At 54.7% G+C, this 15,573-nt stretch overlaps 1 protein-coding gene and 1 long non-coding RNA gene across 2 annotated transcripts in view; one reads left to right on the top strand and one right to left on the bottom strand.

Annotated features, from left to right (window-relative positions):
• Positions 1-4,879: 4,879 nt before the first annotated feature.
• LOC149872485 (uncharacterized) lies at positions 4,880-8,055 on the bottom strand. The gene is made up of 3 exons (XR_016439770.1): positions 7,516-8,055; positions 5,996-6,110; positions 4,880-5,178 (listed from the first exon to the last, which is right to left on the bottom strand). It is a non-coding gene; the product is annotated as an uncharacterized LOC149872485 (long non-coding RNA).
• A 167-nt stretch (positions 8,056-8,222) lies between these two features.
• The window catches only part of XKR6 (XK related 6), a 314,024-nt gene continuing 306,673 nt past the window's right edge, over positions 8,223-15,573 (top strand). Inside the window, exon 1 of the mRNA XM_090027276.1 lies at positions 8,223-8,883. Within this exon, the coding sequence (XP_089883402.1) occupies positions 8,228-8,883 (656 nt within the window). The 5' untranslated portion in view covers positions 8,223-8,227. The remainder of the gene's footprint in view (positions 8,884-15,573) is intronic.

Below are 15,573 nucleotides of genomic sequence, written 5' to 3'. Positions count from 1 at the left end.
GCTAACCGATGGAAAAATGGCACCGAAAGACTTGCTCGACGCAGGGTTGCCACAAACCTTCAATTTGTAAAAAACGCAATATCTGCGAAGCGCAATAAAATGAGGTATGCCTGTATTAATTTTAAAAACTATATATCTATATCTATAAATATAGATATAGATATATAGATATAGGTATCTATATAGATAGATAGATATAGATATATATAGATTCATAGATTCTAGGGTCAGAAGGGACCTCAACGGGCCATCTAGTCTGACCCCCTCCCCATGGCAGGCAAGGAAATGGTCACCAACCATGGGGTCATGTGAATCCAGCCAGCTGCCTGTCCAGTCTCCTCCTGAAGACCCCCAAGGATGGGGCGAGCACCACCTCCCTTGGGAGCCCATTGCAGATTCTGGCAACCCTGACTGTGAAAATCCTTTTTCTACTGTCCAGTCTAAACCTTATCTCCAGTAGCTTATGGCCATTGTTCCTTGTCATTCCAGGGGGGTGCTGAGGTTGCCCCCTAGCCTATAGGTATAATGGCAGTTCTTTCTCTCTAGATGCAGCACCTTGCACTTGTCCTTATTGAATTGCATCCTGTTGCTCTCTGCCCACTTCCCCAACCTGTCAAAGTCAGCCTGGATCTGGTTCCTCCTCTCCAGGGTGTTAACTTCACCACAAATTTGGCCAGGGTGCTTCCCACCCCCTCATCCAGATCACTGATGAAGATGTTGAACAGCTCCAGCCCCAGAACTGAGCCCTGAGGGACTCCACTGCCCACATCTTTCCAGGCTGACACCGACCCACCCACTACCACTCTCTAAGTGCAACCCCTGAGCCAGGTTGCTACCTAGTCTACCGTACAGTCATCTAAGGCAAATCTACTCAGTTTATTTATAAGGATGGTATGGGATGCTGTGTGACAGGCCCTCTTGAAGTCCAGATAGATAACATCCACCTCGACCCCTGCATCTAAACGTTTGGTGGTCTTGTTGTAAAAAGAAACTAGGTTAACCTGTCCGCTATAAACCCATGTTGGTTGCCCCTCTGCATCACATTAGCCAGTGGGCTCCCACAGGTGTATTCCTTGATAATTTTTTCTAGGATTTTCCCAGAGATAGACGTAAGGCTGACTGGTCTATAGTTCCCTGGATCCTCCTTCCTCCCTTTCTTAAAGATTGGGGCAACGTTGGCCCTCTTCCAGTCCTCTAGGACCTGACCCGAGCACCATGAGCGCTCATATATCCTTGCCAGTGGTTCAGCTATGGCACTCGCTAATTCCTTCATTACCCGTGGGTGGAGTCCCTCTGGTCCCAGTGATCTGAACACGTCCAGTCCCTCCAAGTGTCTTTTTACTGTGTTGGCACTGACCATTGGTTGGCTGATGTTCCCCTTGTTGGTGCCGTGATGCATAATTAAGGGTTTATCTAGGTTCCTATTTAAGAAGACACAGGCAAAAAACTCATTGAAAAGCTCTGCCTTGTCCCTGCTATCCATTCTGTAGGGGTCCTATGCTGCCCTGCACCCTCTTTTTGCTCCCAGTGTACCTAAAGAAGGACTTTTTATTGTCCTTAATCCCTGCTGCTAGTCCTAGAGTTGCCTTGGCCTTCCTGACTGACACCCTGCAGACGTGGGCCAAGGAAGAGTACTCCTCCTTGCTAGCTACCCCCTGCTTCGACTTCCTGTATGCTTCTTTTTTTGCCCTTAACGTATCCTGGATGACTTTAGTTAGCTAAAGGGGCTTCCTGGCCCCTTTGCCCTCTTTCCCCTGCCATGGGATTGTCTCACTCTGAGCCCAAAGGATGGTTTCCTTGAGGAATGACCACCCAACCTGGACCCCCAGAGCATCTAGGCTCTTGATTCCTAGTACTCTACTAACCAGTCCCCTGAGCTTATTAAAGTCAGCCTTTTTAAAGTTAAGCACCTGTGTCCTGCTGGGTATAATGCCCACCTTTCCCTGGATAGTGAATTTTATCATTAGGTGATTGCTGTCCCCTAAGTTGCCTTGAACCTGCAGGTCCCCCACCAAGTCATCCCCTGTGGCCAACACCAAGTCAAGCAAGGTGTTACACCTGGTGGGACTCCTTACCTCCTGTGTTAAGTGGAAGTCCTGAATACAGGTTAAGAACCTGCATGAGCCATTAGATCTAGCTGACTGCTCCTCCCAGCATATGTCTGGGTAGTTAAGGTCCCCCATGACTACCAGGTCTCTAGACTGCACAGCCTCTGAGAGCTGCCTGAAAAATTCCCCATCTAGCTCATCCTCCTGGTGCCTGTAGTAGACCCCCACTACCAGGTCCCTTTCCCCCCGACGCCCTTGGATCTTAACCCACAGAGTCACTGCTTGTCCATCCTCTGATCCCAATTTGATTAGGGAAGCTGTGTGTTTATACCTATATATAGGTGTGTGTGTGTATATATATATACACACACACACACACACACACACATACATCCTCTATCATAGACTTCCATCATACCTTTTCTTTTTAAAACCAATTTAAGAAACCCGTGCACCCGTTAAAATAACCGTACCCGCTCCCCTGTGCCTATGCGCACCCACCCTCTGCCCTTCTCTAACCCAACCACAGTCCCTTAATCCTGGCCCCGATTTGGGGTTTCCCTAAGGCACGAGGGAAGAAGGCTTCTTGCAGCCCCTCTCCTGCAGCGGCCAGCTCCAATCTGGCACCATGATCGCACATCTAATGTCACCACAATTAGCTGATTGCATCTCCACAGTGTCACCTGGGAGCACATGGGTTCCTTTTGAAGCACCATAATGAATGAAAAGCATTGCAGCTCTCAGGAGATTAACAGGAGACTGAAATTAGCTAAATAAACCATATCACCACAGTGAAGATTGAGATAATAAGAGTCACTCTATGCAATCTGGAAACTCACAGAGTCACGTTTCTCAAGTTCCCGTTAACTCTTTAAATGCAGAGCCTCCATCCCATGCAAAAAATAAAAATAAAAATTAGAGTAATCTAGATTTCTGATTTAATAGAGAATCAATACTCTGTGCTTACTGTGAATCACCTGAGGATCTGAATGTCCTTTACAGGTAATTCATTAAGCTTCATAACTCCTCTGTGTTGTACGAAACAACCTGCTTTGCAAATGGGGAAGTTTAGAGCCAGAGAAAGACAAAGGGCAAACTTTTCAGAAATGGCCTTATGTGTTGCATGCCTTCATCTGAGGCAGTTCAGCTCCACTGGAAGCTGGGAGGAACAGTGAGTGCTCCCGTCCTTCTCTTGTATACTGTGGTAGCAAGAAATGAATTAGGTTAAGCTACGCTCACATGACTCTAGGAAGAATGTTATAATAAAACCCAGGGGTTTTGAGGTGCTCCTGGGGTTTGTGGAAGCGAACTGGCCCACTGCTCTGCTGCATGGGTATGCCAAGGTTATGAAGATGTCCAGAAATCACAACTGACTGCAGGGACTTCAGTCCAATGACAGGAAAAAAATAAAAGGGTTTATTATGTGGAAAGAAAAAGTGATCAAAGGCTTGGACCCTGGAATGTGGTTAAACAAAACAGACCAAGTTTTTACCCTGCTTTCAGATTTCCCCTTAGCTCTACTACAGTTTCTATGAAACTCCCCCAGGGTCAACCTCCCTTTAGCCACAGGCAGGTCCCTCCATGGGGGAGCTCCAGTCCACCCTCCTCCCTGTCATTCCTTCCAGGCTGATCCAGACAGCTGCCCCCACCGACCTTCACGGGAGGCAGGGAATCCTCCATAGGGTCTCTGCTCCATGGCAAAGAACACGATCCATGCTACAGAGGAAGGCAATAAAACCCCGTTGAGCATCCCAGTCAGACCTGGGGGAAAATATTCCTTTCTGATCCTAAATTTGTCCATCAGGTTGATCCCAAGCAAATCAAACCAGACCCACTTGCAAAGGCATGGTTTTTTAGTAGCTCTAGGAGCATCAGTGCACCCCAGCTCAGGGTCCTCCATGTGGATGTGGAAATTTTGGACATGCCTTTGCCAACAGCTTGTTTGGGGAATTGCAGCTTGGGTGGTCAAGTAAGGAGCATTGGGTCAGGTAGCCCTTCCTCTGTTTATTCCTACCCCCTCAAGATCCTAAGATGCCCTCAGTGTCTGTTGCACCATATTTTTTTTTTTGCATTTCTTTGAGGTGTTGAGACTGACCACAGCTAAGCCTGGTGGGGTTTGACTTAGGTAGGGTGACCATACCTCCTCATTTGGCTGGAACAGTTCCAGGTTTTGAAGGCTGGTCCTGGGGAGCTGGACAACGTTAAAAGGAGAGTCCCAGAATTGCAGAGAAGGTGGGTCGTGGTACAGCGGGGAGGCAGAGCGGCAGGGTGAGCTGCGCCCACACTTGTCGGCCTCTGCCACTACTTGGAGTAGCGCTGCTGACTTGAGAGGGTGGGGCAGTGGCCCAGATGTCCCAGATTTCCTTATGGTCACCCACCCTAGACTTAGGTGAGCTCCTGCTGGTACTAGAAATCCAGAGGTTCCTGGCTAGAGAGTCGCAATTTTCTGCTCTGCATCATACTGATCACTGAATTTGGGGTCTGGAAGAAACTTCCCCTGCAGGCCAAAAGGGCAAGGGCTGTTTGGGTGTTTGCCTCTACAGCATGGGGCACGATCCTTTTCCCAGGATCGTCTAAGTGCTTATTAACTAATTATGTCCAGGTCATTGCAGTGACAGGGTATTGGCTCTGCCCTTGTCTCCCCTTCTTTCCAGTCGGGCCTAGGGGGTGTTCTGGGTGTTTCAGGAATTGTTCCTAGTAGTTCGGCTGATGCCTTGAAGTGGCAGATTTGAGACATCCTGGGGTTAATGATTGCCCGCAAATGCAGAGGACTGGGTTCAAGGAATCAAGACTTGTAGCAGAGGTGATACCTTTTATTAGACCAACTCGATTGTGCAAAAAGAAATCTTTAATTGCAAGCTTTTGGGCACAAATGCCCTGCTTCAGGCACAGGAGAAAAGATTGTAAAAGTTCTCCTGGGTAGAAATGGAAGTTCATATTTCATAGGCAACTTGAACCTGGATACCTAAGGACTGGACTCAGTGTTTCAGGGGGTCCCATCCAGTCCACTGCTCCTATGACATTTAATTCATTATTCCCATGTTTCAGGGCTTCTGCTGCTCATCTGCTGAAGTCAGGAGGGCATTTTCCTCCCTCTGCAGTGTGTACTGTGGCTCCTTTTCAGATTTTTCTAAAACATTAAGAGACTGATCAGAGATCAGGTTGAGCTTCACTGATGTCCTTTGTGGTACTGAGATACCTCAGAGGTATCTGATGGGGGAGGGGCAGTCAAATTAGGGGTCAGAACAGGATTTTTACTCAGGTCAGGTTTGCAAATTGTGTTGGGATTTTTTTTTTTGGCTTCCTTTTGCACAGCAGGGACCCACGGCACTCTGGTGTTTCTAGTCTCTCCTGCTTTCTTTCTTCATTATGTGTAGTTTGAGAGGCTTTGGACTTTTGAATGATTTGTCTCAAGCTTGTGCAAAGGTGCTAAGGGGGTGCATTGGGCATGTGGTGCATGGGGTACACTGAAGGAGATATCCTTGTGTAATCTCCTGGACTGCAGATCTATTATGAACACAGTGGCCCAGGTGGTCCTCTTCGGTCCTCTAGTCAAATGGTTTTCTATATTGGATCGCCTAGTCCATGGAGATAAGATGCGTCCTGGAGCATCTGAATGTGAAGCCTTTCTCCTACATCTTTGTACTCCCTTGGCTTCTGTTCTTTGGCTGACTGTATGCTGAATTTTTAATATATAATGTTTTGCCTCTGCTACCTTTCCTAGAAAGAGAGATTAACACCAAGAAAGTGTTGCTGAACAACTGAGACAAATAACTGCTAAAACAGAGGCTTGTTAATGGACGGATAAATTCCCTGTGTGGTATACTCTCCTTTGATATATGCATGCACTGTTCAGCCAGTTTAATAGAAAGTACAGAGGTTAATCACTGGGAAAATTGACCACTGGGTGAGTAGTCAGTCAAATTTGCATCGTATCTCTAGCTTACCATCACTTCCACCTTTCAGGGCTGTAGAGATGATGATCAGCATTGTAAAGCAAGCTGGATTTACTTCTTTCGCGTGCTTGAACAAAGCCACCTGCTACGTTCCCACGATTCCCAGCTACGATGCACAAGACAGAAATAATACAGTTTGATTTTTAGCGCTGTCCTAAGTTTAGCTTGCGGCGCTGCCCGATAGTGCGCTCTTGTTTGACTTATAAAAGGAGCAAACAACAGAAGTAACCAATGGAAAATAATGCCAGGACGTCATTTTTCTGACTCTAGGTAGGCTGCTTGAGAGAAATCTCCTTTAAATTGTCATTAGCTGAGTGTCAGATGAAGCTAATACACCAAGCAATGGACTGGATTTTCAGCTCATGTAAATGGTGTAGCTCCAGCTCCAGTTCTGGCCCACGAAGGGCCAACTGATACATTTTCAAGAGAGACCGATTATGAGTGACCACTCCACCCCTCTTTTAGCCTTCCTACTTGAGACAGATTCCCCATTCTTTGGATCATCCTCAAAGCGCCTTTCTGCACCCGCTTCAGGCTGGATTCCTCTTTCCTGGGTGGCCAGCATGATACACCAATGGCATTTTGCCAGCATGTCATACAATGGCATTAACACGTCCCTATTTCTACTGTAAATACCTCATTGAAAAGATCCTAGGATCATGTTTGCTGCTCTAGCAGCTGATTACATTGGGGGTTCATTGCCACCCTTTATGCAGCGGTCGGTAGGATTACTCCTTGGGCAATGAGACAAATATTCTCTGGCTGCCATCAGCTGAAAAGCACACCGCTGTGTTAAGGTCCATGTTTCTTAGAGGGAAGAGAAGCATTTTATTAGCTGTAACCTAGATAACCAGGGCTACTTAAGTATAGTAGGTGAGTTTTTTCTCCTTCCATCTCCTTAAGCAGAAGCACTAACTTCATGGAGTATTTGAACACCCCATGACACATTTGGAGAAAGGCACAGACGAGCTTCCCAGCCCTCTTTCCCAGCCCACATTGCTTAAGACTTAACCCAACTTTCTGGCTGGTCTCAAGTTCAAGCAACTTTCCTACTGTTTTCCATTAGCATTTTAACTGCGTTTGTGCACTTTTTTCTCCAGTTTTTTTTTTTTTTTTTTTACTTAAATCAGCTTTACAGTCAGCAGAACTACAATCCCAGAGTGCCTTCAGCAAATTATTCCTGGTATGTGTCACCAATCTGTTTTCTAGGGAGAAAAAAACAGCAAGGGCGGGCCAACACAGGCTTGCAGAGAGGACAGAGCCAGAGAGAAAACATCCATCCACACAGGGAGGAGAAGGAGAACAAATATGCAGCACGGTGACCAAGAGAGCCTTGGACAAAGCTGAGGCACGAGCCAAAGGATAAATGCCGCAGGTGTTTGTCCTCTCTGCTATAGAGCTGGGTACAGGGGATCAAGGCAGAAAGGGGCAGAAGCAAGAGAAGGCCAACTAAACAGAGCACCACCAAGCAATGAAACCCCATGCCCTCCACCAGGAACAGGCCTACTCACCCAGGCAATCTCCTCCCAGTGGGAGGGTGGAGCTGCTCCTGGGCTCTGCCTATAAAAGCAGAACTGGAGGCAATGCCTGTGTTTGCTGGGGGAGGGGGGGAGAGCCTTTCCTCCCTCTGCCCCAGGTCTTAGGTCTCCAGCTTGGGTCACTAGCGTGCAAGACGAGGTAAGCTCCCTCACTGGGGAGCAGTGGGTGGCATTTAGCCCCTCGAAGACGGAGCAAAGACTCTCCCGTCCAGGGAGGTTTCGGAGCAAAGGGCTGGCTGTAGGCTCGGATGCTGGGAGACGCAGCAGCTCTGAGAAGGGCTAGAGGCACGGGGGTGACAGAAATGAGTGGCCTCACAAGACCCCAAAGCGGGGGTGGAGGCAATGGAGAGCAATAGCGAGGTTTTGGGGAGAACGAGGGCGCCTGACGGTTGGCTGAGGCACCTGGGAGGGTGCAGGGAGAGCTGAGGAGGATGGGGGCGATGTGGGGAACCGCGGGGCGGCGTAGGCAGTCCCAGGCCGCCGCGCCCCGGCCCCGCACGTACGCGCGCAGGGGCAGGCCCCGGCGCTCTGCGGGCTGAGGGGACCTGGCGCGACCCCAGCTGCGCGCAGGAGGGCGGGGCGGGGCGGGGCGGGGCGGCGGGAGGCCCCGCCCCCGGAAGCGGGCGGGCGGGCCGAGCGGGGCCGGGCCGGGCCGGGGGCCGGGGCGGGGCGGGGGCGGCACAAGATGGCGGCCAAGTCGGACGGCGGCGGCGGGTTCGCCCAGCTGCACAACCTGGACGAGGCGGGCGGCGGCGGCGGCGGCGGCGGGGCGGACGGCGCGGACGAGGCGGGCGGCAGCAGCGCGCTGCACATCTGCCACTGCTGCAACACGTCGTCGTGCTACTGGGGCTGCCGGAGCGCCTGTCTGCGCAGCCTGCTGGGCGGCCGCGGGCCGGGGCCGGGGCCGGGGCCGGGGGGCGGCGGCGGGGAGCCGCCGGGGCTGGGGCCGGGGCCGGGGCCGGGCCCGCCGTCGGGGGAGCGGCCGTGGCTGGACTGCCTGTGGATCGTGCTGGCGCTGCTGGTGCTGCTGGGCGACGTGGGCACGGACCTGTGGCTGGCGCTGGACCACTACGCGCGGCGGGACTACGTGTGGTGCGCGCTCACCCTGGCCTTCGTGCTGCTGCCGTCCGTGCTGGTGCAGATCCTCAGCTTCCGCTGGTTCGTGCAGGACTACACGGGCGGCGGGCTGGGCGCCGTGCAGGGCCTCACCAGCCGCGGGCCGCCCATGCTGGGCCGCCGCGGACCGCCCGCCGCCAGCCCCGGCGCGCAGCGCCTCTGCAGGGCCAGCGTCTGGGTCTGGCAGAGCGTCATCCACCTGCTGCAGATGGGCCAGGTCTGGAGGTGAGCCCGCGCCCCCTCCCACGCTGCGCTGGGGGTGTCCTCCCCGCGCCTGCTTGTACCCCCTTCCCGTGTCTGCCCCCCACCCCTGTTTATATGGGGGGGATGTGTGTCCTCCCCCCACGTCTACACTGGGGTAATGGGTGTCCTCTTCCCTCCTCCCCCCCCCACGTCTACACTGGGGGTAATGGGTGTCCTCTTCCCTCCTCCCCCCCCCCCCACATCTACACTGGGGTAATGGGTGTCCTCTTCCCTCCTCCCCCCCCCACGTCTACACTGGGGGTAATGGGTGTCCTCTTCCCTCCTCTCCCCCCCCACGTCTACACTGGGGGTAATGGGTGTCCTCTTCCCTCCTCCCCCCCCCCATGTCTACACTGGGGGTAATGGGTGTCCTCTTCCCTCCTCCCCCCCCCACGTCTACACTGGGGGTAATGGGTGTCCTCTTCCCTCCTCCCCCCCCCACGTCTACACTGGGGGTAATGGGTGTCCTCTTCCCTCCTCCCCCCCCCCACGTCTACACTGGGGTAATGGGTGTCCTCTTCCCTCCTCCCCCCCCACGTCTACACTGGGGGTAATGGGTGTCCTCTTCCCTCCTCCCCCCCCCCCACGTCTGCACTGGGGGTAATGGGTGTCCTCTTCCCTCCTCCCCCCCCCCCCCACATCTACACTGGGGGTAATGGGTGTCCTCTTCCCTCCTCCCCCCCCCCCCCCCACGTCTACACTGGGGGTAATGGGTGTCCTCTTCCCTCCTCCCCCCCCCCACGTCTACACTGGGGTAATGGGTGTCCTCTTCCCTCCCCCCCCCACGTCTACACTGGGGTAATGGGTGTCCTCTTCCCTCCCCCCCCCACGTCTACACTGGGGTAATGGGTGTCCTCTTCCCTCCCCCCCCCCCGTCTACACTGGGGGTAATGGGTGTCCTCTTCCCTCCTCCCCCCCCCCCCCCCGTCTACACTGGGGTAATGGGTGTCCTCTTCCCTCCTCCCCCCCCCCACGTCTACACTGGGGTAATGGGTGTCCTCTTCCCTCCTCCCCCCCCCACGTCTACACTGGGGTAATGGGTGTCCTCTTCCCTCCCCCCCTTTATATGGGGGAGATTTGTGTCCTATCCCCCCCAGCCCCCCCCCACTCCTGTGTCTGCATTGTAGAGGGTGGTGTGTCCTCTTCTCCCTCACCCCCGTTTATATGGGGGGATGTGTGTCCTCTTTCCCCCTCACCCCTGTTTTATATCCCCTCAGCCCCTCTTCCCCCCATTCCCATGTCTGCATTGGGGGTGGTGTGTGTTCTCTTCCCTCCCACCCCTGTTTATATTCTCCCCCCCCATGTCTGCATTGTGGAGGGTGGTGTGTGCTCTTCTCCTTCACCCCCTTTATATGGGGGGTGTCTGTCCTTTTTCCCCCCACCCCTGTTTATATTGCCCCCATCCCATGTCTGCATTGGGGGTGGTGTGTCCTCTTCCCCCCACCCCATGCACCCCTGTTTATATGTGGGGGCAATGTGTGTCCCCCTGTGCTAGATGGGTGTAGGAAGCAGGGCTGGGTTGAGAAGGGAGGGGTTTACTGCCCCTCCCATGCCTGTATTGGGTGGGGGAGGAAAAAGGGTCACTGTGTGTCCTCCCTGCATTGGATGGGCAGAGGGGGGAGGAGAAGGTGATTTAGCTCCCTTTCCTTCCCTGCTTTGGATAAGGTTTGTTTCTGTCCCCCCTCCCCCCCCCCAATTGAATGGGGAAGAGGTGGGGTTCCCCCACTGCCATGGTTGGTTTGGATGGGGTGAGGAGAAGGATTAATGCTCCCCACCCCCTGTATTGGATGGGGAAAGGGGCTGGGGTAGGAAGAGGAGGGGTTCTTCCACCTCTGGGCTTGGTTTGGATGGGGTAGGGAGAAGGGTTATTGCTTCCCCCTGTTACGTGGGCATTGGAAACAGGGCTGGGGTAGGAGGAAGAGGGCTTTACTGCGCTCCTCATGTCTGTTTTGGGTGCGGGAGGAAGAGGGGTCACTGTGTGCCTCCCTGCATTGGATGGGGGAGGAGGAGGAGATGACCTGCTCTGCATTGGAAGGGGGCTGAGGTAGGAAGAGAAGGTGATTTTTTTTTTACCCCATCTTGGCTGCACTAGACAGGGTAGGAAGAGGGGTCCGTGTGCCCCCCTCCCCTGCAGTGGATGGCAAAGGGTGGAGAAGGTGTTTTACTGCCCTCCCCTTGCATTGGAGCGGGTAGGAAGAGGGGTCACTGCCCCACCTGCATTAGACGGGCAGGGGGAGGAATTGAAGGCAATTACTTTCCCCTCCCTCTGCATTGGGGAGGCAGGGCTGGAGTAGGGAGTAGGGTCACTGCCCCTCTGCATTGAATGGGCTGTAGTAGGAAGAGAAGGCAATTGCCTCCAGTCCATTGGGCAGGCAGGATGGGAGTAGGAGTAGGGGCTGGATGGGCAGGGGCAGAAGAGAAGGGATTTGCCCCCCTGTGTTGGACAGGCTGGGGTAGGAAGAGGGGGTCCCTATGTCCCCCTTCTCTTCCTCCCCCAGCCCACCCAATGCTGGGAAGTGATTACCCCCCCGCATTAGTTGAGGTTGTAAGTTTGGGGAGGGGGGCTGTGGTAAGGGAGAGCAGTTGATAGTTGCTCCCCTCAGCTTTCTCTCACATGTAAGCAGGAATCATGGGCCTGGGCTGGTGGGAAATGTGAGTCGTGGGTGGAAGAGAAGGCTGTTACCCCCCCCCCCCCGCCACCCCTGCATTGCATAGGGGTGGGAGCTGGGGTAGGAAGGAGGGAGTGGGGGGGTCACCACTTGCTTCCCACATGCATGGACATAGAGTTGATGGTGCTTGGGTAGAGAGGGGGTCACTTCCCCCCTCCCTCATGCATGGGCATGGGGGAAGAGATTGCTGCCCCTCTAGGTGTGGCCTGGGGTTAGGGGGAGAGGGGCACTGCCCCCTTGAATGGAGGGACATGGGGCCTGAGGTAGGCAGAAGGGGTTATTGCCCTCCACCCCATATACATTTCACTGGGGGGTGGAGGGGGTTGAGGTAGGAAGATGAGTTGGTTGCCTCTGCACAGTTATGGGGGCTAGGTGCAGGTTTGGGGGAGGTGGTAGGTGTCTCCCCTACTTCCAGGCAGGGCCATGGGCCTGTCATGCAGGCAGTGATTTGAGGGTGCAGACAGAGCGTAGGCCTGGGGTTGGGAGGCCACAGAGGGTCATCCATGCCTGCAGGCAGTCAGAAGCCAGGCATGGGGTTGAGCCAGGTTCTGTTGGGGGGGGTGAGAGGAGGATGATTCTCCCCCCTTCCCCTTGGGTAAGAGGGTGAGGCTGAAGGGGGGGTTCTGTAGGGGGAAGGCTGAACTCAGCATGGGCAAAGCCGTGGAGAGAGGCTGGGGTTGGGGCTGAGCCCCACGGAAGGAAATCTCCCCCCGCCTAAGCTCTAGAGAAGGAGCATGGGTTTGCAGCCAGGAGGGGCCTCTGGTCTGGGTTCTCCCCACATGGAGCAGCCCTGGGAGCTTGAGGGCAGCGGGCTGGCTCCCCCTGAACACTGGCAGAGCTCTGCAGTGTGGGGCCTGGCTGAGCAGGGCAGGGGAAGCCTCCTTTACCGATGCCCAGGGGAAGATCTAGGCTCTCGGTTTGCAGATAGGACTGGGAAGGTATATTCTCCCCATCAGGCAGAGGGGGAGCTCTAGGATAAGTCACCCTCTCCAAAGAGCGGAAAGCCAGGAGCAGTTTTGGGGGAAGGAAGAATGCAAGGAGATGTCCTAGGCAGACCTTTGGCAATAGGAGCGAATCCCTTTCAGAGAAGGCCGAGGGGAGCAGGGAAGGGGATTTTTCATAGTCTCATAGTTACTGGCGTCGGAGGGGACCTGAGCAGGTCATCAAGTCCGAACCCCTGCCATGGCAGGAAAGAGTACTGGGGTCAAATGACCCCAGCAAGGTGATTGTCTAGCCTTGTCTTAAAGCCCCCCCAGGGTAGGGGCCAGCACCACTTCTCTTGGAAGCTGGTTCCAGCTCCTAGCCGCCCTGACCGTGAAGTCGCGCCTCCTGATGTCTAGTCTGAATCTCCCCTCTGCCAGCTTGTGACTGTTATTCCTGGTCACTCCTGTCAGTGCTCGGGGAACAGGGACTCCCCCAGTGCCTGCTGGTCCCCCCTGACTAGTTTGTAGCAGGCCACTAGATCCCCCTCAGCCTTCTCTTGTGGAGGCTGAACAGGCTCAGGTCCCATCGCCTCTCCTCGTAGGGCCTGCCCTGCTGCCCCTGATCATGTGAGTGACCTCCTCTGGACCCTCTCCATGTTGTCCACATCCCTCCTGAAGTGTGGGGCCCAGACCTGGATGCAGTACTCCAGCTGCGGCCTGACCAGTGCCGCATGGAGGGGGAGGATCACCTCCCTGGACCTGCTCGAGATGCATCTGTGGATGCACGACAGGGTGCGGTCGGCCTTCCTGACCGCGTCCCCACGCTGCCGGCCCATGATCATCCTGGCATCAGTGACGACCCCCAGATCCTTTTCTGCCTCTGCCCTGCCGAGAAGGGAGTTCCCCAGCCTGTAGGTATGCTGCTGGTTCTTCCTCCCCAGGCACAGCACCCTGCACTTGTCAGTGTTGAATCCCATCCTGTTCTCATCCGCCCACCCCTGTAACCTGTCTAGGTCCGGTTGCAGCCTATTCCTCCCTTCTAGCATGCCTGCATCCCCCCCACATCTTAGTGTCATCAGCAGATTTGAACAGGGTGCTTGTTTCCCCCCTCGTCCAAGTCACTGATGAAGATGTTGAACAGTGCGGGCCCGAGGACCGAGCCCTGGGGGCCCCACTGCCGACATCCCTCCAGGTCGAACATGACCCGTCCACCACCGCTCTCCGGGTGCGGCCCTCCAGCCAGTTGGCGACACATCTGACTGTGTGGGGTCGACACCACAGCCCCCAGTTTCTTAGTGAGAACGGGGTGAGAGACGGTGTCGAAGGCCTCCGAAAGTCCAGGAAGACGATGCCCACTGCTCCCCCTGCGTCTAAGGATTTGGTGACCTGGCCGTAGAAGGCCACCAGGTTGGTCTGACAGGACCTGCCGCTAATTAACCCGTGTTGGTTGCCCCTAAGCCTCCCTGTAGCCAGCACCAGGTCCAACAAGGCATCTCCCCGGTGGGGCTGTGCACCCCCTGGGTTCCTGCATTTGGGCTGGGGCCCTATGTGAGCGGTCAGACCTGGCTGACTGCTCTTCCCAGCAGATGTCTGGAAAGTTCAGTTCACCCACGATGACCGCGTGCTTTGACCTAACTACTTCTGTGAGCTGACTTACGAATTCCTGGTCTAGCTCTTCCCGGTGGTTGGGAGGTCTGTAGTAGACCCCTACTGTTAAGTCTCTTTCCTCTCGACTGCCTAGTACTCTAACCCAGAGCACTCCCTTCTCTGACCCTGTGCTATCTGGTGAGGATATGTATTCAAGAGTGCCACACCCCCGCCTTTCCTCCCTGTCCTGTCCCTCCTGTACAGCCTATAGCCCTTGACACTCACCGCCCAGTCGTGCATTGGGGCCCACCACGTTTCAGCGAGCTCTGCTATGTCTGGGTTGGTGTTGGCTAGCAGGAGGGTAAGTTCTTCCTGCTTCTTCCCCATACTACAAGCACTTGTGTAGGGGCATTTGAGGCCTCCTGAGGATGTGTGCACTGGCCCCCTAATCACAGCATTGCCCTGGCCCCTGTTGCTTGCCTGTGTATATGTCCGCTTGTCGGTCTAGGCTGGGACACTTGTGGGTGCTGCTTGGTTTAGTGGTCGAAGGTTTCCTCCTCCCTCATCTTCCCCCTTCCCACAACAAGCCTAGTTTAAAGCCTGCCAGAGGAGATCCACCAGCCTAGAAGAGAACATGTGCTTACCTTTGGGGGAAAGGTGGAGCCCGTCCCACCCGAGCACGTCTCTCGTCGTGATGTGCGGGTCATTGTCAAGGAAGCCAAAGCCCGCCTTGAGCCACCATTCCTGAGGCTGCCAGTTGGTCTCTGCCCTGCACGTCTCATGCTGTCTACTATGTCCCTTCACTGGTAAAAACAGAAGAGAAAACCACCTGTGCCCCTGTCTCCTTCATTAAAACCCCCAAGAGTGGTAGTCCGCCATCAGGTGATCAGGGCTTCTCCTGGCCGCATCATTAGTGCCCACATGGATTTAGGACCATGGGGTAGTAATCAGTGGGCTGGATCACAGCCTGGATCATCCCTGTCACATCATGAGTCTTTTGCTCATGATCTGCTTTTTAGCTCTCCCCTGCGGGGCAGTGAAGGTCAGAGGCTTGTGTCCGTAAGCCAGTGGTGGGGAGACTTCCAGGGGAAGATGGGAAAGACAAGTAGGGGGAAGGTGGGGGATTAATTTGCAGGCAGGGCGCTCTGGGGGTCAGATGTAGAGGATGCTTTTGGACCTGTGAACCCTGCAGAAAGCCATCTTGGAGGAGTGAGTTCCCTACGGTGAGCCCAGAGGCACGAACCTCCCAGGAAGCTGGGCTTTTGGGGACAGGGGTGTTTTAAGGACAGTTGCAGGGAGCTGATTTGCTCTTCTCTGTTCCTGGCAGGGCTTCGGTGTAAGGGGAGAGTGTAGGAACGAGGCTTGGTGGCGGGGAGGGGGTGCCATCTCCGATCCCGGGGTAACAGCGCAGGAGGGAGCCTGGTGGGGAGAAGTGGGCTGGGGAAGCAAATGAGGTGGGTCACTTGTACCCCACACTTCCTTTCCCCTCTTCA

This window comes from Crocodylus siamensis, chromosome 1 (assembly GCF_052110815.1).
Source record: "Crocodylus siamensis isolate JL-2025a chromosome 1, ASM5211081v1, whole genome shotgun sequence".
NCBI lineage: Eukaryota > Metazoa > Chordata > Crocodylia > Crocodylidae > Crocodylus > Crocodylus siamensis.
The sequence above is the reverse complement of the archived record's forward strand: the minus strand, read 5'-3'. Positions and strand labels throughout refer to the sequence as shown.